Consider the following 21,846-nt stretch of genomic DNA (forward strand, 5'->3'; position numbering starts at 1 on the left):
AGGTCCTGGGAGCCACAGCCTCAAACCAGAAGGAATCTGACAGGACACCGGCCAGGGTGGGAGCACTGCATCTGGGGGCTGGAGCTTTGCTGTCCACGTGGTGGCCGCAGCCACCCCTGCTGCACACACTTAAACTCACAGGAGAGGAAGTGAGAGCAAAACTCCACTCTTAGTCACACTGGCCACTTTCGCTGGCTCGACAGCCACCTGTGGCTGGCAGCTGTCATACTGGCTAGTGCAGAACATGGAACATTTCCCTCACCACGGAAGGTTTTATTCAACAGTGTGGTTGACATGTGTAAGTCTAGAAAGTTCCCTGGACGGCTCTGACCTAGGTACTTGAGTTTAGAAAGTTCCACTGGACAGCTCTGTTCTAGATGTTTGAGTCTCAAAAGTTCCACTGGAAAGCCCTGGCCTAGGCATTCAAGTCTAGAAAGTTCCAAGGACAGTGCTGCCTGTGGTGGTAAAAGCTGGAGCTGATGGACTCCTGCTGCCTGTCCCCCTGTGGCTGCCGGCACCTTCCACCCAGAGGATGGTGAATCAGGGGTAAACACTGAGGGCCGCCTGACCCTCACCTCACCCCCTTGCAAGATCCTGGCCTAGAGGGGCTGCCCACTGCCGTGGGGAACCACCAGTACCCTCACACGGCGGCCACCGCCGCTCAGCCAGCCCTCGGAAAGGACAGTCTGCACCCCCAGCGAGGGCTGCGCTTCCTGGAGGAGGGTCTGTGCTGTGGTCGGAGTGGCTGTGCCCTCCAAAACTCACGTTGAAATTTCATTGCCACTGAACAGTGTTAAGAGGTGGGGCCTTGGGCCGAGCCCGTGGCGCACTCGGGAGAGTGCGGCGCTGGGAGCGCAGCGTCGCTCCCGCTGCGGGTTCGGATCCTATATAGGGATGGCCGGTGCACTCACTGGCTGAGCACAGTGTGGGCGACACCACACCAAGGGTTGCGACCCCCTTACCAGTCATGAAAAAGACAAAAAAATAAAGAGGTGGGGGCTTTCAGGGGTGATCAGGCCACGAGGGCTCCACGCTCGTGAGTGGATTAATGCTGCCATCGCGGGAGTGAGTTCGTCACACAAGGGGAGTTTGGCCCCCTTCATCTCTCTCTCCCTCACCTTCGGCCACGTGAAGACGCAGCAGGAAGGCCGTCGCCAGATGCCAGCACCTTGCTCTTGGACTTCCAGGCTCCAGACTGTGAGCCAACACATTTCCATTCAGTATAAATCACCTGTCTCAGGTATTCTGTCACAACAGCAAAGGTGGACTAACACCTGCTGGGGAACCCTCAGGGCCTTTCCTGGGCGTGGACTCCCCAATACATGCGCCATCTGCCCCGCTCCGGGGAGAGTCTCCTCCAGGCCCTGACAGCTCAGGGTTCCACCTACTGGTGTCGCTTGCTCCTCCTCTTCCTGCCACACTCCCCAAAACGCAGGTGCCACCAGGGCAGGGCTCCGGCTCCAGTCAGTGCCAAGCACACGGTGATGCTCAGCGAGAGTGTGCGCAGAACACACACACGGGCTGCTGGGGCTCCGCACACCCTGCGGACTGGGAGGGTCAGCAGCCCTGGCCTGGGGCCTCCAGCAGCCCCCACCCCAGGCTGGGAGAGTCTCCCAGAGGGAGAGGCAAGGAGGTGGGAGAGACAGACCGTGGGGTGGGGGAGCTACAGACTCTTTCTGCCTCAGAGGACCCCAGGTGTGAGCCCAACAGCCCCTCCTGCGTGCACAGACAGACAGCACACACACACACACACACTCACACACACTCACACACAGCCCCTTCTACCAGTCACAGAGAGGAGCCGCAGGCACGTGCCAGATGAGGCCCCTAGCTGGGAAGGGCACCATCCACTGGGTGAGTGCTGCTGGGCACCTCACCAGAAAGCCTCTTCTGGGAGGGCCCGACCTATGGGGCAGTTGGCTTTAAAGCCAGATCTGTAGGAAAACAGATCTCAGGACTGAAACCCTCCCTCCCCTCTCCCGAGGCCCTGGACCTGGAGGGCAAAGCCTGGGTCTCTGCCAACCAGTCCACCCCAGGCTTTCAAAGGCCGCTGTGAGGATGTGCAGGTGGTGTCTGTGGCTGCTCAGGGCTGGGGGCCCACGTTCCCTCTGAATACCCAGCCCGCCTGCCCGTCCCTCCCACAGCCAGACATAAGCATGTGTGACCCCCACACTCAAAACTTGCTCTAAAGAAATCAACAGACTAATAACCATAAAACAGTGAATGGGGGTCCCCTGCCTTCTGAGTCAGCCCCCCGTTCCCGCCGAGCTGCCCTCCCCGAGCCACATGGGCAGGAGGGTCCCTGTGGCCTGGCCTACATGCCACTGCCCGGACAAAGCCCCCGGCAGGGTGGGCATCCCCAGGGCCTCCGTGGCTCTTGGACATACCTGCACCCCTGCCAGGCACCAGCTCTTCCACACCGAGCAAGCCCCACCTCTGTAACCCAGGAGCAAAAACACATAAGTAGCCGAAGAAAAGGCAGAGTCCCGGGCTGTGGGACGTTGTCAGGAGGCATCGTGTGAGGTGACCTGAGCTACACAGGGTGGCAGCGGGAGCACAGCCATTCACGAAATAAGCCTATTGGCCCTTCTCCGGCCACATGCACATCACACAGGCGTGACGAGGGCACAGAGCACGCTGCAGGGTCCCGAAAGCCTCCAAAAAACTTTAATACTGGCGTGTGGATGCACTCCACGTAGAAAAGCAGTTCTCTACCCACAAGACCAAGCTTGAGCGCTAGGCTGTGGAGGGGGTCCCCAGCGGACCTCCCTGGCCACCCGACCAGCCAGCCCAGGGCCTGGCCGTGGGCACGCCCTTACCGCAGCTCTGGGTGGTCCAGGGGGTACACAAGCCTGCCCCGCTGGCCGGCGGCACCTCCTCCAGCCGCAGGGAGCCGAAGGCAGGGTCCGGTATGGCTGGCAACCCTCGTGAGCTGGAGACACACAAGCACAGGTATGAACAGAGTCGGCACGTGGGTGCAGCAGGAGGCAGGGAGACGGTGGCGGGGGCAGACAGCACACTCACTCAGTGGGACCCTGGGCTCCCATGGCACGAAGCAGCTCTCAGTCCCACAAACGGTGTGTCCAGGGCTGGACCCAAGGGCCAAAGGCCTAGCAGGAGGCCAGCCTGTGGCCTGCAGAGCCAGGAGGGCAGCAGCCAACAGGTGGTGCCTGCAGACACGCGGCCCCTGCAGCGTCCCCCAGCATGGCCAGGAGGCCTGTGGCCAGCCAGCCCACATCCCTGAGGCAGCGGCCCTGAGCCTGGCCCCTCTAGGGGCTCTGCCCTGGGACCCTGGGGGCCCTGCAGGAGCCCAGCAGGAGCACAAGGGGCAGCATCCACATCATGTCAGGCTCTGAGGCTGGGATCAGGGTCCCCCTTGCCAGCATGGTCACCTCGTCACCTCTGCCACCTACTAAGCGCACTGCCCACCAAGCCCATGGCAAAACGGACCATGCATCAGCTGCAGCCCACCTCACAGCCACCTGCCTGTGGCTGGCACTGCCACCCCTGCCACTCCATTCTGCATAGGGGACCCAAGACAGCAGGGGTGACCCATCTGGAAAGTACTTGGGCTATGCCCAGGGGACAGGCCCAGTTGGACTTGGAGACATGCCCTCCCCAGGCTGGCCTGCTCCTTCTGCTAACAGGGCTAGAGACCGGCGTGGCATCAGGCCTTTCCCAGGTGGCGGTGGCCCAGGCGGGTGCATGGGCGGTGAGCACAGCCACCACACCCCATGTTCTCATCAGGGTTCCCTTCTGTCCTGGCACACTGTGACCCGGAATCTGCTTGAGTGGCTACAGACACCACCTACACCTGTAGCTGTGGACACTAGGGGGGGGAATTGGCCTCTTCCAGCACCCACGGGTGCCACAGGGTCCACAGGTGATAGCCATGCACCTGCTTTGGGCAAGTGCTGTGAGGGGCTGGGGTGTGGTAGTGGCCCATGTCCCCAGCTCACAGTGCCACAGGAGAGATGGGTGTATGTTGAGGCCAGGCGGGGACTGCACAGCACCGTGGGGTCACAGACAGGGAAAGAATGTTACAGAAAGAAGGACAGCCCTAGGGCTGAGACGTAGATGCTGAGTAGGTGGCATCCTGGGGCCCAAGCCCAGAGGACAGTCAGTCGGAAACCCCAGTGTCCCTCACCTGCTGCTGAGTGCTGTGGTTTCTGTGTGGTGGAGGAGACAGTCCCACCCTCACTCAGGAACCACCGTGAGAGGCGGCGGGGGCCAGGCCCTGGCTGTGTGCACTTGAGAGCACTGCCTGACACAGCCACAGCCAAAGAAGGAAGCGCTGACTTTTGTCCTGGGACCCAAAGCAGCGGGTGAGGTGACCAGAGGCCCAGGCTAGCCAGCGGACATGTGGCACTAAAGCCCCAGCCCTGTTAAGTGGGCAGTGGCAACTGCTCTTTTAAAGGCTGGGTCGCCTTTCCTGACCTCCCCGGCATGGATGCACCAAGGCCCAGCATGCTCTGAGCCGCCCCTAATCCCCCCTATCCAGGAGCCCTGGTCCCTCTGGGCATGGCTCATGAACACGATTTCCACCTCTTCCTGTCTCTCCAGCCTTGGCAGGGCTCTAGGGGGAGGGCAGACCCAGTGCCCAGGGCCCGCTCCAGGTGGGAATGCCATCGTGGGAATGTCCCTCTGCCCCTCTGCTGGTCTATGGCTTTGTGCCAGGAACACCAAGCTCCCACACCATCTGGGCCTGGGCCGTGGGGACAGATCTAGCTTGTCCACCTGAGAGCCTGGGGCCCTGAAATTACCCTCTCCAAACATTCTCACGCCCCCACTGCTGCCCCTTTCTCAATAGCTGGGGGGGTATCAGAGACGGAGACGTCCAGCCCAGTGCTGCCCCCGCCCTCCGCCCCCGTCACAGTGATTCGGTTCCACCAGCTGGACTGAGCCTGGGCGAGATAGGACACAACCTCAGAGGACCTGATGTAAATGCTAGACCCACCATCCCTCGAGGTCAAGGGGGGCTTCAGGAGAGGAGGGTTGGGGGTGGGTCCCGAGGGGAATGGGCAGGGAGGCATAAGGTTTCTGGGTCAGGGAGGATCGTGACTTTGCTCAGGTCAACAGCTTCCAGGCAGAGAACTGGGACTTGAACCTGAGCCCCCTCCCTGAGGCAGCCCCACATGCAGGGGTACACCGGGAAAAACCTCAGAATTAGAGCGACCCCATCCCCCGTTTGCATCCTAAGCATGGAAGCTGCCCCAGTGAGGTCTCAACACAAGTCCTCATTCTCGTGTCAGTAAACACGTGCCGTTACTGTCACACCCTCTGTGCGGGCGAGTCCCATGGGAGAACCGGCTGCAAGGCCCACTAACCCGGCTGCCAGGCCAAGGGCAGCCCTGGGCCCTGAGCAGATGTCTCAGGTGCCCCTGCTGGACTCTGGTGGGCACCAGCACTGGGCAAGGTAAGCCCTCTGCGACAACCACTGGCTTGTCTTCTTCCAGAAACCCCCCACCCTTGGCTGTGTGTTTTTCTGGTCACAGCACTGAGTTTTCAAGCCTGGGTTCCTGGGCTGCCTGGAGATGGGCTCTCGGGCCAGGTTGGGGTCTGCTGCCAGTGGTCTGGGAACCTCTGGTGGCACGCACTGGGCAGGGAGCCACAGGAAGGACTGGGTGACACTGGGGACAGGAAGGCACCGCTGGTCCCCGAGGGGGCCCTGGATGAGGGTCAGTCCTGCTCCAGCAAGCATCTCACTCAGTTTCAACCTGCAGAGCCCCTCAGTGGACAGAAACTTCCAGGGACCCCACTGCAGCCTGGGGACTGGGTGGGGGCCACAGGGAAGGGGTGGGGGCAAGAAGATGCTCCTCCTAAGATGGGGAGGATAGTCAGAGCCACGAGGGGCCTGGGGGCTCAGAGTAGGTGCAGTGTCCCCAGGGAAGGGACTTCAAATGCTCCTGTGTGATGTGGTCCCCAGATAAGCCACAGCCAATGCCAAGGACCAAAGCCAGAGGAAGATGCAGGTGGACCTGAGAACTTAGGGGGTGTGGGGCCTGGATGCCCAAACCCGTGTCCCTGACATAGTCTGTTTGCCAAAAACCAATAAGAGCCATGACAGCAGCACCTCCTGAAGGCTCGGAGCCAGGGCAAAGGAGCATTTAAGGGGGAGTACCTCCCCGGGCTCCTCAACTCTCAGCGGGGGGCTTGGGTCAAAGACTCACTGCACACGGCCCAGCCACAGAGGTGTCCGAGGGCCACTGAGTGTCATGGGCTTCCCCAACCAGCATCAGAACCAGCGTGACCTGGGTTGGGTTCAGGGAGTTGGGTCACTCCCCTGCTCAGCCTGGTGGCACCAGACTCCTGGGCTTGACCCCTGGACCAGTGCAAGGGGGACATACTGGGGGGGGGGGACAGGCAACCCCTGGTGGCTTGTGACACAGTCAAGGCCCTGACACAGCCAGGGCTTGAGAGGGGGCTCCGAGCTTACCCGCCTGCAAAGGGGCTGCGGGCCCGGAAGGGAGCCGCACTTCTCTGCGGCCTCTTCTCCAGCTCCGAACATCCCTTCTCCACGAAACCTTTGGGGAAAAGACACTGTGACTTCCTTCCCCTGGGTGGGCAGTGAGGAAGGGGGACCCCAGACACCCACAGCTGGAGTGCCTGAGCAGCTCAGATCTCAGCCCAGCAGGGCACACGGCACCTTGTCCACCTCTGCCCCTCTGTGGGAGGCAGGGCAGGGAGGCGGCGGCCACAGGGGCCACGGGAGCAGCTTCACCTCCCCCCGGCCAGAGGACAAGACAGTGACAGCAGCTGCTGCACGGGCGGGCTGGCCATGTGCCAACCTGCAGTTCCCCCGGACAAATCCTCGCTCTTGTCCTCTGATTCCGTTTCCAGAGATGAAACCCAGGGGCAGAGAGAAAACGGGGTCCTTGCTGCTCCCGGCCCACAGGCCCCTTAGCACCCAGTGGGGCTGGTGGTCATTGGCAGGCTAGGCCCCTACCTTGGGGCTTGCCCTTGTGGTGGGCCCACAGGCTCTCACTCTGCTGCCACTCCCAGCCAGGGCCATCCAGGAAGTAGGTGGGGGACAGGAGGGGCTGGGCCTGCATGCCCTCCCCGTCCTGGGGCGCCCCTCTGCCCCCGCCGGGCACCAAGGCTCCAGAGCAGTTTGGGGCGGTGAGTGCGGGGGCAGCAGGCACGCTGCAGGGGCCCAAAGGTGGCAGGTCTGAGGCCCAGTCCCCAACAGCGTCCAGTGCCTCGGGCCTGTGCAGTTTGTCGGTCAGGATGTCGATCCGCTGCTTGAGGACACTGGCCATGGTCTCCAGCGCCTGCAGCCGCGCCTGCTTGTGTTCCAAGTGCAGGGGCATGGATGCTTCGGGGTGCTCAGTGTCCTGGGGGTCCAGGCAGACGCACAGCCCGTGGGGCAGGTAGTGGGTGGTCAGGTCCTGGAGCTTCAGGGGCCCCAGGGGGCAAGTGGCAGACGGCAGCGATGGGGCAGCATTGCAGCCGCCCCGGGGATCTCCCATCTCCAGGGCCTTGGCGCGGCTCCAGGCTCTGTTCAGACACAGGCAGAAGCTGCAGGGAGAGACGCAGGGACAGGCTTAGGCCGGGCTCAGCCACAGCTGGCAGCGTGTGGAAAACACGCATGTACAATGACCAGCATCTGGCAGCATCTGTGACAGACCTGATGTCTGCTCACAGGGGAGCAGGGAGATGGCCGCGGCACCCAAACAACAGAGCACACGCGGCTGTGAAAAAGACCGAGTGTGGCGAGGACATGGGGAATCGGGAGCCCATGCACGGCCGGTGAGAATGTGGGGTGCTGCAGCTGGCGGGTCCTCAAATGTCAAACACAGGACTCCCATTCGGTCCAGCAACTCCACTTCGGGGCACATGTCCAGAAGAACTGACAGCAGGGACATGGACAGACATTTGCACACCGTGTTCACAGCAGCCAAAGGGGAAAACAGCCCGAATGCCTACAGGATGATGGATTAACACGGGGCGGCCGATGCACACAAGGGATGTTACGCAGCCTAAAGGAGGAAGGGGCTCTGACACGTGCTGCAGCCCGGGTGAGCCCCGAGGACACTGTGCTGCAGGAAATGAGTGGGCGCAACTGGACAAACGCCGCAGCGGTCCACTGACAGGAGGTCCCTCGGGGAGTCAGATCCACAGAGGCAGACGCAGAAGGGTGGGTGCCGGGGGCTGGGGGAGGGCAGAGGGAGTTTGTGTGTTTCGTGGGGACAGCGGTTCAGTTTGGGAAGGTGAGAAAGTGCTGGAGACGGAGTGTGGTGACGGCTGCACCATAATGAGAATGGACTTCATGCCACTGAGCTGTGCACCCAAGAACGGCTAAGATGACAAACACGAGGTTACGTGTACTCACCACAATTCTTTTAAGTGGAAAATAAGGGACGAGGACACAATGAAGTGACAGCAGGGACCCATAGCCTCCAGGACAATGAGGACCAGCCTCACCAGCGTCGCATGGAGCCAGCCTGCCAGTCAGGGAGGGGCTGCCCCTGGGGGTGCGGGTCTGGTGCCACTGCACGGGTGGCTCAGGCTGTGAATGCCCGCCCAGGTGCATGCATGGCTCCGGTGTCCTCGTCTAACTGGAACCTGACATCAGCTTTAAATGTTTACAAATGCAGACTCCTGGGCTGCTCTGCAGACCTGGCATGTCAGGGTGTGGTCCAGGAATAGGCTCTCCACCTCTTGGTGCACAATTCACAGTAGCCAAGAGGAGGAAACAGCCCAAGCGTCCATCAACGCGTGATGGATAAACAGTGTGGTCCATCCACACAAGAGAATGTTACTCAACTGCAAAAGCAGTGAAGTTCTGACACACGCCACCCCACGGGTGAACCCTGAAAACATCATGATCAGCGAGAGAAGCCAGACCCATTGACATGAAATGCCAGGAACAGGCAACCCACAGAGGCAGGGAGTAGATCGGCAGCTTCCAGGAGCTGGGCAAGGGCTGGGGTGCTGCTTAATGCGTGTGAGTTTCCTTTTGGGGTGATAGATGTTTCAGAACTGGACGGAGGTGCTGGCTGAACGACATTGTGAACACACAAAGTGCCGAGGAATCATGCACTTTAAAATGGCTCATTAAGTTTGACGTGAACACAAGTGCGGAGTGGCCGCCCTCTCTGCAGCGTGGGCTGGTGCTGCAGGCGGTGGGGGGATCCTGGCCTCAGCCCCACCCAGTAAGCGTGTCTGTACCCTCACACCCACCTGCCCCGGGCCTCCTGGTCCCCCAGCATCACGCCGGAGGTCACCTTGCTCCACTGCAGCACCGGTGACTCCAGGCTCCCAGGGGCTTCCAGACCCTGAAACAGAGGAGGAAGCAGTCAGAGCCCCCCAGGCCAGGATGCAGCATGACCCCATCTCTCGGCCTCCCCCAGGGGGCTCAGGCCAGATTCTTCAGACCGTCGCAGAATATTGGAGGTCTTGCTTCAGGGGCTGTGACAGAGGCAGGGGATCCCTCCGGAGCTGGGCAGGGGGATGCCTGTTGTATCCAGGGAGGCAGGCATTTAGGGGCTCCCCTCAAGCAAGGTCGAAGGGAAATCAAGCTCTGCTGGAACCTCCCATCCCACCCTCACCCACAGCACGTACCCCAGACTGTGCAGAACTGGGGACGAAGGTGACGATGCTGGGGCTGGTCTGGGAGACCACAGGGACGGCTTTGCCGAGGACGGCCTCCCTCTGCTGCCTGTAGACTTCCTGCAGCCTCTGGTTTCTCAGCTCCAGAGTCCGCATGGCCGAGGCCTTCTCCTCCAGGGCCTGCCACTGCCGGGCCAGCGCCTTCTGGCGCACGAACTCCCGCACAGACTCAGAGCTGTGCTGGTGGCCGAGGGGCCCCTGGGGCTTCGGGGAGGGTGGCGGTGACAGTGGTATGTCCTTCTCCTTCCTGGGCAGGTTCTGAGGAACACTCCGGGTGGGCCTCGGCCAGGAATGCTTAGCTCCCGAGGGAGCGGGGACGTCGCCTCTGCCATTGCCCGGGGCGCCAGCCCTCTGCACAAAGGAGGTGCTCCAAGGACGCTGGGCAGGGGCGTGTCTTTCCAGAGGGCTGCAGGTTCTAGGGGCAGGGACCTCCCGGTCTTCATAAGGCGCCCAAGCCTGCCCGGCCGAGGCACTCCAGGGCCGCTGGGAGAAAGAGCCCAGCCTCTCAGGGGGGCTGCCAGGTCTCTGGAAAGAGGGGCCCTGTCTTCGGGCCACCCAGGCCCTCTGCGGACAGGCTTGCCACTTGACTGAGGGGCTCCAGGGCCGCCGGGTGGGGGAGCTCCCAGCCCTCTCTAAAGGGTAGCACTTTCCTTCTGCTGAGACCCAGGGACTCTTCGCCAAGGAGCCCTGCGCATCCGGGGCACTCGGGAGACCCTGCTGACTCCGCTGTGCCAGGTCCCGTGGACACAGCTTGGGCTGCTGCAGCTTCCGTCCCCTCCTGTGGCCCTGGGCCAACTCCAGCCCGGCCTGGATTTGCTGGCGGAGGTCTCGCAGGATGGCCATCGCAGTCTGGATTGTCTCTGGCGGATTACAGGAAGTCCGGCTGGGTGTGTCATCAGACACCTGCTGGCCACTGCGGGCAGAGGTGGGGCTGGGCGACCGGTCGTGGACAGGCAAGCGCTGGGCAGCTGCAACTCTCTTGCCGTCTCCTGCAAAGACAGGCCCCCGGGAGGAGCATCAGGAGCGGCGGGCAGGCGGGAGGGAGCAGCCCTCGGGCCCAGCCCTGCCCCGTCCCTTCCACACTCCTCATCCACATGCAGGAGCCCTGAGGGCAGGTGTCTGGGTGCCTCGAGGCTCTGCCTGGCACAGGGCCACCAGCTCTGGGCAGAGTGGCCACTGAGCCCAAATGCAGGCAGTGGGGCGAGCACTGCAGAGCCACTGCCAGCCCTGTCCTGCAGCCCTTCCCTCAGGGGGCGCTGATGCCCACCCTGCCCCAGAGCTGATGAGGGAGCCCCACAGACAGAAATCCTCTTCTTAGGCTTTTAAAAATAATTATTCCCCAAAGTTCCCTCCCTGATGGCAGATTTTTTTTTTCTTTTGGTGGCTGGCTGGTAAAGAGATCTGAACCCCTGGACCTTGGGGTTATCAACACTGCGCTCTCACCAAGCGAGCCAACCAGCCACCCCGATGGCGGATCTGGAGGGCTTCTGGCAGGCTGCTGAGAGAGGTACCCGATATCTCCTTCTTCCCAGGCTGCCTGGAGACAGGGCACCTCCTCCTCCATGCCCACCCCCTAGATGCCACAGCAAAGCAGGACGGAGCCCACGGCAGAGGCACAAGGTACCTAATTCTGCGGCGGGGGCTGGGTCTCCTGAGGGTGCCTTGCTCTGGAGCCTGGGGAGGGCGGGAGGGGGCCCGAGCAGCAACCTCACCAGAGCTTGTCCTTTTCTCCAGGCGTGAACACCAACCAACTCAGAATCTTAAACAGAGAAAACACACACACACCACCGGGGCACACATGGACCTCCAAACACTGTCCCAAGGAGATGACTTCACACACTCCTGGAGGGGATTGGGAGAAACCCCTCACGTCTGGGCCCTTGTGGGGCAGAGCCAGACCAGCAGCCACGAGCCAGCACTGGGCAAGGCTGCGTCCCAGAGCGACTGTAATGAAGTGACTTGACTACTCTGACCCTCAGTATCCTTTTCAGTAAATCGAGGGTGATCTGCTCCCGACAGCTTTGTCTGGAAGTGCTCAACACAGGTCCAGACATGCAGCGCATGCTCAGTAAACGTTGGCCAGTGACCAGAGCAGTAAAAATGATGATGGCCCGCAGCCCCGGGACGGCCCCTGCTGCACATGCAGCACAGCTCGGGGCTCACCGCAGCAGCGGTGAGGGAGGTGAGGTTGTCGCGGATCATGCGCACTGAGCCAGAGGAAATTAATCTGTTTTTAAGCTGGTGAATCAAAAGCCACAGGTGGGGGTCAATGGAGACCCCAGGCTGGCAGGACGAGGGTCCTAGGTATTGCAGAGACAAACGATCCAACACATCCCTAGCCCAGATGAGCTTTCTTTAATAAATGTTGGACATAATACACACCACTTATCAAGGTTTTACTTCATGATCCCAGATTGCATTCACCAAACACAAATACCAGCTCACGGTCATCGCAAACCCATCCACACAGGCCCTGGCGGAGATGGGAAGCAGTGGCCAGCCTCTTGTTCACACACTCACACACGGTCTCACATGTTCTCACGCACTCCCACACGCACTTACACACACCCTCACACACGCATGCTTACATGCATGCTCAGGCGCTCGCACGTGCACACACACGTTCACACACGCTCCCACACTCATGCTCACACACATGCACACAGGCTCACACACACTTCCATATGCACTTACTCACATGTGCACACACATGATCACACAGGCTCCCATGCTCACACGTGCTCACACACATGTACACATACTCTCACATGCACTCACATGCTCACACATGCACTTACACAGACACACACGCTCCCATGTGCACTTACAGACATGCTCACATGCACTCACACATGCACACACATACATGCACTCCCACATGCACTTGCACACACCCTCACACATGCACACTTATGTTTGCTCACATGCACACTCGCACACATGCTCAGGCACTCTCACATGCACACACACGCTCACACACATACTCACATGCTGCCCTAGGTCCAGCTGGCTCTACAAGGCCAGGTCCACACCTGTCCTGGATCCTGGCCCCTGCCATGCACCTACTTTGGGAGCCAGCCTGGGGTGGTACAACCACCATGGGGCCCAAGATCAAGACCACCATGTGGTTTCAGCCAAGGCTAGCCCTGCCTCCATGCAGGGATGATTTCTGTCAAACAAGGGTATCTTATGGCAGGGACCATCCAGAAAGCTGACCCCCAGGGGCAAGCTACCAGACTGAGTCAGGGACTTCCCTAGCACCCCCAGACATGGCAACCTCCCCAAACTTCCCTGAGCCCACATCATCAGCCTCAGGCCTGAAGCTCCCTTTCCAGAAAAGGAAATGGGCTACACTGAGACATGCTCTCCAAGCCACACCCACTTTAGGACAGGGCCCAAGGCCATGCCCTCTTAAGGCCACACTCTTTCTAGGACAGGAGCCCTGTGGCCATGGGAGGTGATGGAGTTTGGATGTGTTGTCCCCTCCACAACTCATGTAGAAATTTGATCCCCAATGTGGCAGTGCTGGAAGCTGTTTGAGTCATGGGGGCAGATCCCTCATGAATGGACTAATACAGAAAATTGGTACCAGAAGTGGGGTGTTGCTATACAGATACCTGAAAATGTGGAAGCAGCTTTGGAACTGGGTAATGGGCAACAGTTGGAGGAATTTGGAGGACTGAGAGGAAGACAAAAATATGAGGGAAAGTTTGGAACATTTTAGAGATTAAATGGTTGCAACCAAAATGTTGATAGAAATGTGGACAGTAAAGACCATGTGGATGATGAGGTCTCAGATAGAAATGAGGAGAGGACTGAGAGGAAGACAAAAATATGAGGGAAAGTTTGGAACATTTTAGAGATTAAATGGTTGCAACCAAAATGTTGATAGAAATGTGGACAGTAAAGACCATGTGGATGATGAGGTCTCAGATAGAAATGAGGAACTTATCAGTAATTGGACAAAAGATAACACTTGCTACACTTTAGCAAGGAACTTGGCTGCATTGTATCCATGCCCTTGGACTTTGTGGAAGGTGGGACTTAATAGTTGTGAACCAGAATGTCTGGCAGAAGAAATAAGCAGCAAAGCATTAAGGAAGCTGCATGGTTACTTTTAATAGCCTACTCTGAGTTACGGCAGCAAAAAAATGATGTAAAGTCCTGAAGGCATTTGAGAAGTCTGGAAGGGTGCCCCACCCATCACAGAACCTGAGGTCTAGAAGGACTGAGTTGTTCCAGAGGACAGACCTGGGGCACAGCTGCTCTTGGGAACCTGGTCCCTACATCCCAGCTGCTCTGGCTGGAGCAGCCCTGCCTCAGATGGCCCCAAGTGTGGTTCATGCAGCAGCTCTGGAGAGTAGAAGCCTGAAACCTCGGTGGCATCCACGTTGTGTTAAGTCTGCAGGCTGGCAGGACGTGAAAGCAGTGGAGGTGTGGCAGCCTCCACCCAGATTCCAGAGGATGTATGGAAAAGCCTGGGGGCCCAGGCAGAGTCCTGCTGCAGGGGCAGAGCCACCGCAGAGGCCATCTACTAGAACAATGCCAAGCAGAAAAGTGGGGTTGGAGGCCCCACAGAGAGCCCCCATCAGGGAAATGTCTAGTAGAACCACTGGCAATGCACAACACTGGCCTGGAAAAGCTGCAGGCACCAGCGCAGCCCAACGGGCTATACCTGGCAGAGCCGTGGGAATGAGGGTGCCTGAGACTTTGGGGGCCCAGATGCCCAATTGTGCCCAGGATATAGGAGTTGGAGTCAAAGATTACTTTGGAGCTTTAAAGACATAATATCTGCCCTGCTGGATTTCGGGCTTGTTTGGGACCTGTTTCTCCTTTCTTTTGGCCTATTCCTCCCTTTTAGAATGGGAATGTGTACCCAGTGTCTATTCCACCATTGTATCTTGGCAATAGATAAATTTGGTTTTGATTTTCACAGGTTCACAGCTGGAAGGAGTTTAGCCTTTGGTCTCAGATGAGACTTTATTTCTTTTTTTATTTTTATTTTCTTTCTTTTTTTTTTTTTGAGACCGGCCGCACCGTGCTCAGCCAGTGAGCGCTGTGAGTGCACCGGTCATCCCTATATAGGATCCGAACCCGCGGCGGGAGTGCTGCTGTGCTCCCAGCGCTGCACTCTCCCGAGTGCACCACGGGCTCGGCCCTCAGATGAGACTTTAGACTTTGGACTTTTAAGTTGGTGCTGGAACAAGCTAAGACTTTTGGGACTGTTGGGATGGAATAATTGTATTTTGTATGTGAGAGGGACATGAATTTGGGGGGGCCAGGGGCGGAATGATGCAGTTTGGATGTGTTGTCCCCTCCAAAACCCCTGGAAACTTGGTTCCCAATGTTGCAGTGCTGTAAGCTGTTTCGGTCATGGGAGCGGATCCCTGATGAACGAACTAATACAGGATGTTAAGAGAGTAGTCTCAGGAGTCCCAGACCTGGGTGTAAGTCTGGCTCTGCCACTGCCCAGCTACATGCCTTGGGGAAGTGTTTAACTTCCCTGTGCCTCAGTTTCCCCATCTGTAAAATGGGGAGCAGCATATCGACCAGCACCTCTCACAGGGCCACAAAGATGAAAGAGTGATCACTGTCCTTGCAGGGGTTGGGCTGGAGGGGGTCAGGATTCTGCCGGCTCAGGGTGGAGTCAGAGGCCAGAGCAGAGGCCAGCATGGCCAAGCTGGCCACTTCTGGGTTTCAGTGGGACCCCGGGATGGGGACCAGTGGGGCTGGACTCCCCAGAGAGGTTTCTTTTCTCATCCTGGCCCTGTTGCTGCCCCGCTGCCTGAAGCTGGCTACGCTCCCTCCACGGGGCGCTGGGCTGGAGAGCCCGGCGTGCGGAGGGGCTGCAGCTCTCCGGGCTCCCTGCAGCGCCCGCCCCCGGCCCCTCCATCACTGGCCGCGCAGCTTCCCCGTCAGTCCGCCGGAGGGTCCCGGTCGATCAATGGGTCCTGATGGGCACATTTTTTTCCCCCGTTGAGCAGTTTAATGGCAATTAATTTTTTTACGAGAGGATTTTTAATCTGTGGAAATGGAGGAAGTCCCCAAGTGCCCTGTCAAAGCTCCAGGCCGACCTAATCTATGATAAAAAATGCAAAGTGAGGTGATATAATCTGAAATTAAGTATGGGGCTTCATTTTCCTTCAGCCTAGATGGATGAATATTTTATAACTATTGTGATTTAATTTTTTGTTAACTACAGCAAATTTCTAATTCATCCAATTCCCAAGTCCTGTGGCTCTGACCTCTGAACCCAGACGCATCTCTCCTTAGCCCAGCTGTGACTTCAGCCCTGACAGAAACTAATGGTCAGCACCGCCAGGGTGACACGGCGGTAGGGATGATGGATGCGGCCGGTGGCATGCCCTCTGACCCTGTGTCAGGCAGAAAGCGGGTCATTTTTCAAGTGAGCCATTAAAATAAAGCAAACAAAATATCTGGGGGAGGGAGAAGATGGTGATGCAGAAGATTATGTTTTATGCATTTTTATGGGCCTTCTGGAACCTTCTCAGTGTCCTCAGAGTCCCTCACTCTCGGGCCTGCGTGGAGGCCTTCCTTCCTCTGTTGAGTCACCTCTGGCCCAGCTGAATATGTCTGCCCCAATGCGTGAGGCTCACTAGGCTTCCCAGCCCCTCAGCACCCTGCGCAGGGTGTGGGTACAGTGAAGGAAGGGATGTATTTCTTCCGCTGGAAGCAGGAGGTGGGTGTCTGATGACACTGGACAGAAGCACAGGAGCCTGGGCATGGACAGAGCACACCCCACCCACTGCCCACCCCAGGGGTCTCCTCACTGTGATCTCACACAGTGGTGGGAAACTGAGGCACAGACAGTCACAGGGGCTGCTCCTCCGCAGCCCTTGGTGCTGCTTATGCTTAGATTAAGGGTCTCACCAAGGAGGCATCAGCCCCCGTGAGTAGTGTTCTCCCCACCTGGGGGGCTCTCCGTGGGGTCCCCAAAATCCGATGGTTCGGGGGTTGCACAGCCTAGGCCTGGAGGGTGGGCCTAGACAGGGCGTCCCAGGCACATGTGGCTGGGCCTTCAGGTCAGGAGCACAGGCCTCAGGCTGGATGGGTTAGGGCCCAGACCTGGCTCTGCCCGTGTGGCCCTGGGCAGCCATCAAACCTCCCCACACCTCAGTTCCCTTATCTACAGAACGGGAGCAAACCCGCCTACCCCAGAAGACGGCCGTGAGGGTGCAGAGCTCTAAGGCCTGCAGAGTGCATGGCACACACGTAGCCCGGTGCCAACTGTGGCCACTCCACCCTGACCTCAAGAACATTCCAAAGGAAAGCCCCAGAGGGACTCTGCCTCCCTTTCTCTGTTCTCCACACACCTATACACAGCCCAAGGGTGGGGGCCCCTCCTGGATTCATCCCACAAGCACCAAAAACTGTGCCCAGGCCAGGTGGCCAGGTCTTTGCAGGGAACCAACACCATGCCCAGTGCTCAGGGAGGAGATGCCTGAGTGAGAAATTCCCCTGTGACTACCGGCCCACCACCAGCAGGACCACCTCACAGAACTCTCCAGGACACATCTGTGAAATTCACTGTCACACACGCTTGGCCGACTTGCGCCCTTGGGTGACCACAAGTCCCTAAAGCTGTCGGCGAGGGCTGGATCTACCCCAGGCCCTTTCCTACCACCAGGCGCTCAGGTGAAGGCAGACGCTCTGGGCTTGCTGCCTGGAGTTCTAACCCCCACAGCAGGCTGGCCAAGGAGACTCGTTCCCTCCGCCAGGCTCCCACTGCAGAACAGCGAGAGCAAACACTCCTCCTGCCAGGCAGGCACATTGGGTGCCACCCAACGTCACCTCCACCCTTGCAAGTGTGCACAGCCGCCCTTAGGAGGGGCAGACTACCAAGGCTGCTGGGGCACACTGAGGGGCTTTGCGCCCTTGCAGACTCCCCGGCGTGCAGGAGGTGAAGGGCGCACTTTCTATCGCAAGGGCACACGCCCTGCTCAAGCAGGAACCACCACTGCTCCGGTGGTGGCCAGGGTGCCAGCTGCCTGAGACACAGACACAGATGCTCCAGCCAGGCCCCACTGGTCCCACGTACCCCCAGAACCCTGCCCAGAGTCCAGGCGGCCTGGCACCAGAAGCAAAAGCCATCTGCCTACCCGTCCCCAAGCCCTGCCCAGCCCCGGATGAGCACGCCTTACCTTTGTCCTTGGCAGCTCTCCTGGGGGAGGGCAACTTGGGGGCTTTCTCTCTTTTGCAAGAGCTGCTTTTGATCCTTTTGGTTTTCTCCCGCAGAACTTCAGCGAGAAGGGAGAGAGGGGACAGAAGGGAGGGAGGTGAGCAGGGACAACACACAGGCACCCAACCACCGGCAACCCAGGGTTCTGTGTGAATGGAGCCCCTGGAGCTGAGCCAGGCAAGCCCCAGCCAGTCCTGCTCCCTGGTCCTGCATGGGTGAGCTAGGGAGCCCAGGGACCACATCTGATGCCATGTCCCCTCCCGGTGTTCCGCGTGGGGACAGGGCACTCCGCCCCCTCCCTTGCAGCACAGCCGACTGGATGCAAATGCCCTCCCATGTGTCTGGTGGCCCCCTGCCATGGGCCCCAAGCCCCTGAGGACAGGAGCCACCTTGCATCTCTGTCCCAGTGCCCAGCTCGGGGCTTGGCCCACAGGCACTCATGACTGTGGAATGAACGACGGAAGGAGCCATGCCCCAAGTGCACCCAGACGCGGCGGCCGGCAGGACTGAACGTTGCCTGGGCCGGGGGAAGAGCAGCAAGGCCTAGAGCCAGAGGGGCCCTGGTCCGGTGGGGTCCACCCCTCTGGCTGACCATGAGGAAACGGAGACGCTGGGGGGCGGGGTTTGTGCGACGTCTTGCAGCAGGTGCAGTGGCCAGAGTGGACCTGGCTCCCTGAGCCCCTGTCTGGTTACTTTTCCCTGCCCCATTTGACCTCTGTGGTCTCTGTACACAGCTGGGGTTGGGCTGCATCTGGGAAGCACCGAAAAGCCACACAGCCAGTGAGCTGTGTGACAGAGGGGCAGAGCCTGCCATGTCCCATGGGGCCAGGGGCTTGCAGAGGACGGCTCTGGCCCAAAGGAGTCTCTAGGCCTCCAGATGCCACCAGGTCTGCCCCTGTTCTGTCCCTCAGTTCTTCACGCCCCAACCCTGCAGGCAGGAGGGGTCTCAAGACTCAGGCTGTCTCAGAAGGACAAATCCTGCAGGATTCCACTGACACGAGGAACCTAGAGTACTCAGGTCCAGACACAGGAAGCAAAGGGGTGGGTGCCAGCGGCTGGGGGATGGGGAGCTGGTGTTTCATCGGGACAGAGGTTCAGTTTGGAGGATAAAAAGTTCTGGAGATGGACGGTGGTGACGGCTGCACAACAGTGTGAACATACTTAGTGCCAGTGGACTGTGAGCTTAAACGTCATTAAGATGGTAAATGCCATGCTACGTGTATTTTTTTTTTTTTTTTTTTTTTTTTTAAAGATGACCGGTAAGGGGATCTTAACCCTTGACTTGGTGTTGTCAGCACCACGCTCAGCCAGTGAGCTAACCGGCCATCCCTATATGGGATCCGAACCCGGGGCCTCGGTGTTATCAGCACCGCACTCTACCGAGTGAGCCACGGGCCGGCCCGCTACGTGTATTTTACTACAAATAAAAAAACGAGGCCTTCCTCCACACCCTGATTCTGGAGGGCTCTGAAGCTGGGAGTATGGAGAGGTGACGGCCAAGAGCTGGGGGCCGAGCCCTCAACTGACCAGTGGGCTCCAGCAGCCTCCCCAGGCAGGGCGGGGAGAATGGCCCACTGGACCAGCGGATACCCCCGGGGCCCTTGTGGGACGAGGAGGAGGAAGATGGAGGGCTTGCCGTGAGCTGCAGCCGGACTGGGCAGCTGGCCATGGTGGGGAGCTGCTGGCTGGCTCCACGATGGCCAGAGCTGGGCTCGGGGAGGGGGTTCTGCCCCCCGGCTGCCAATCGGGCCAGCCTTTGGGACCCTGCACCTGGCTCACACATCACAAGGGGCGAGACATGCACCCAAAAACGTGCCTGTGACTGCTGCCCAGCAGGGTCCTGGCTGGAGTGCTGACCAATCATACCACTAGGATGGGCAGCAATCATCCCCTGGGGACCTGACTCTCTTCTTTTTTTTTTTTTTTTTCTAAAAAAGACGACCGGTAAGGGGATCTTAACCCTCGACTTGGTGTTGTCAGCACCACACTCTCCCAGTGAGCGAACCGGCCATCCCTATATGGGATCCGAACCCGTGGCCTTGGTGTTATCAGCACCGCACTCTACCGAGTGAGCCACAGGCCGGCCCCCTGACTCTCTTCTCACGCTCCTCCCACCGGCCCTTGGAAAACCCACTCTATTCCCCTGGGCCAGAGAACCCAAAAGCCAAGGGCACCCTGGGGCAGCCAGACCCGGGGGAGTCCCCGAAACACCTCCGCTCCCAAGCTTCTGCCCCCTGTCCCATTCCAAGGTCTCCAAAATCTTGCAGGAGTCTGCCTCTCTCTGGACTGTGGAGACAGACTCCTCCACCCACTCCCGACCCTGCAAGCAGTGAGCCTGCAGAAACCCAAACTCGCAGCTGCCCTGCTTAAAACCTTCAGATGGCTCCCACTGCCCAGGGAGGAAGCCACGTTCCTGCAGCCCCCAGGAGCGGCTCCCATCCACCTCTCCATCCTCACCCCCTTCCGTTTGTCGAATGAATGAGTGAGCAAAAACCTAGCAGTTCCCTTGGCCTCTGCACCCTCCCCCACGTGTTTAGAAGTCTGCAGACGCACTGCCAGCCCTTTGGCATCTCCCAGGCAAGGCAGGGCCAGAGAGCGACTGAGACAGTGGAATAGCAGGCCCAGGAGCTGGCAAGGACCTGGAAGACCTCAGGCAGGTATACAACGATGCAGGAAAGATATCGCCTACACTGTGCAGATTTCTCAGTGAGGAGACGCCCTGCCCAGCTCCCCTGCCCTGCAGGTCCTGCCTGGATTCCTTCCCCACTGGGAAGGCAGAGGATTAGGACGCAGGCTCCAGAGAATGGCAGGCTAGCTCCAAATCCCCACGCGAAGGCTCCCCAGCTGGGGTCCTCTCTGACCCCAGCATCCTCCTCTGAGAGTGGGGCCCGGCACGTGCTGTCCACACTGCAGCCTGAGTGTCCATCCCAGAGCACCAGGATAGCCAGTGGCTCAGCGACTCACCCGAAGCCTGGTGCTGGCAGACCCTGGAGAGCTCAAGTCCCCGGCTCGAAGATGACTTGTCTTCAGTTCTACGCCCAGCCGTGCTCAGGTAGCTGGAGTCTGGAGCAGAGCGAAAAGAAGGGGCAGCATGGGGAGAGAGATTCCGGAAGAATTTCCAGGAAAAGGTCCCCGTCTGGCAGCCACTCAGGAGCCTTTAAACAGCACCTCTGACCAACGCCCCAGGCTGGTGCATAGCTGGGCAGCTGGCACCCTTTTCAGACCGCAGCGGCTTCCCCCAGCAGCAGTGAGCAGGGCTCTGTGCACCTCCTGCCGGGCCCCGAGCATGGCTGGGAACACGTAGCACAGGAAAGGGGGTACCACAGCACATGCAAAAAATCCAGCTTTTGCCAAGAGAAGTAGTGACTTAGAGGGGAGCCCCCCAAAGTGCTAGCCAGGGCCACCTGGGGGAGGAAGGCACACAGGGACGGCGGCGATGCTCACCTCATTCCCTGCGCTTATCTGCCCTTTCCCAAAAGACATGCACTGCCTTTAAAAAAATTAGTCACCAAAGGACAAATGCCGTATGACTCCACTTGTGTGGTTCCTGGAGTCGCCAAACCCATAGAGACAGAAAGTAGAGTGGTGGGTGCAGGGGCTGGGGGACTGGGGTGGGGATCGGTGTTTAAGGGGACAGAGTGTCAGTTTGGGAAGATGAGACAGTTCTGGGGACGGAGGCTGGTGGCGGCAGCAGAACATCGTGCACGTGCTGAACGCCACAGAGTGCACACTTAAACGTGGTTGAAATGGCAAAAGCCGTGTATGTGCACATTCAACATAAAAAAACCCGGGAGCTATTATCTTAAACATTTTTTTTTTTAAAAAGATGACCGGTAAGGGGATCTTAACCCTTGACTTGGTGTTGTCAGCACCACGCTCAGCCAGTGAGCTAACCGGCCATCCCTGTATAGGGATCCGAACCTGTGGCCTTGGTGTTATGAGTACCGCACTCTCCCGAGTGAGCCACGGGCCGGCCCTTAAACATTTTTTTTAAAAAAAGGAAAATACATCGCCTCTGTCTCCCTAGAAAAAGA

General features: G+C 59.0%; 1 protein-coding gene across 1 annotated transcript in view; it reads right to left on the bottom strand.

Moving 5' to 3' along the window:
- Window positions 1-2,736: 2,736 nt before the first annotated feature.
- Window positions 2,737-21,846, bottom strand: part of LOC103590874 — a 21,451-nt gene continuing 2,341 nt past the window's right edge. The window contains exons 3-10 of the mRNA XM_008573204.1: window positions 20,777-20,875; window positions 17,775-17,870; window positions 11,237-11,371; window positions 9,565-10,601; window positions 9,184-9,278; window positions 6,947-7,518; window positions 6,437-6,524; window positions 2,737-2,932 (exon numbers count right to left, since the gene is read on the bottom strand). Of these exons, the coding sequence (XP_008571426.1) occupies window positions 2,737-2,932; window positions 6,437-6,524; window positions 6,947-7,518; window positions 9,184-9,278; window positions 9,565-10,601; window positions 11,237-11,371; window positions 17,775-17,870; window positions 20,777-20,875 (2,318 nt within the window). The remainder of the gene's footprint in view (window positions 2,933-6,436; window positions 6,525-6,946; window positions 7,519-9,183; window positions 9,279-9,564; window positions 10,602-11,236; window positions 11,372-17,774; window positions 17,871-20,776; window positions 20,876-21,846) is intronic.

The sequence above is a fragment of the Galeopterus variegatus genome, unplaced genomic scaffold, assembly GCF_000696425.1.
Source record: "Galeopterus variegatus unplaced genomic scaffold, G_variegatus-3.0.2 Scaffold889, whole genome shotgun sequence".
NCBI classification, from domain to species: Eukaryota; Metazoa; Chordata; class Mammalia; order Dermoptera; family Cynocephalidae; genus Galeopterus; species Galeopterus variegatus.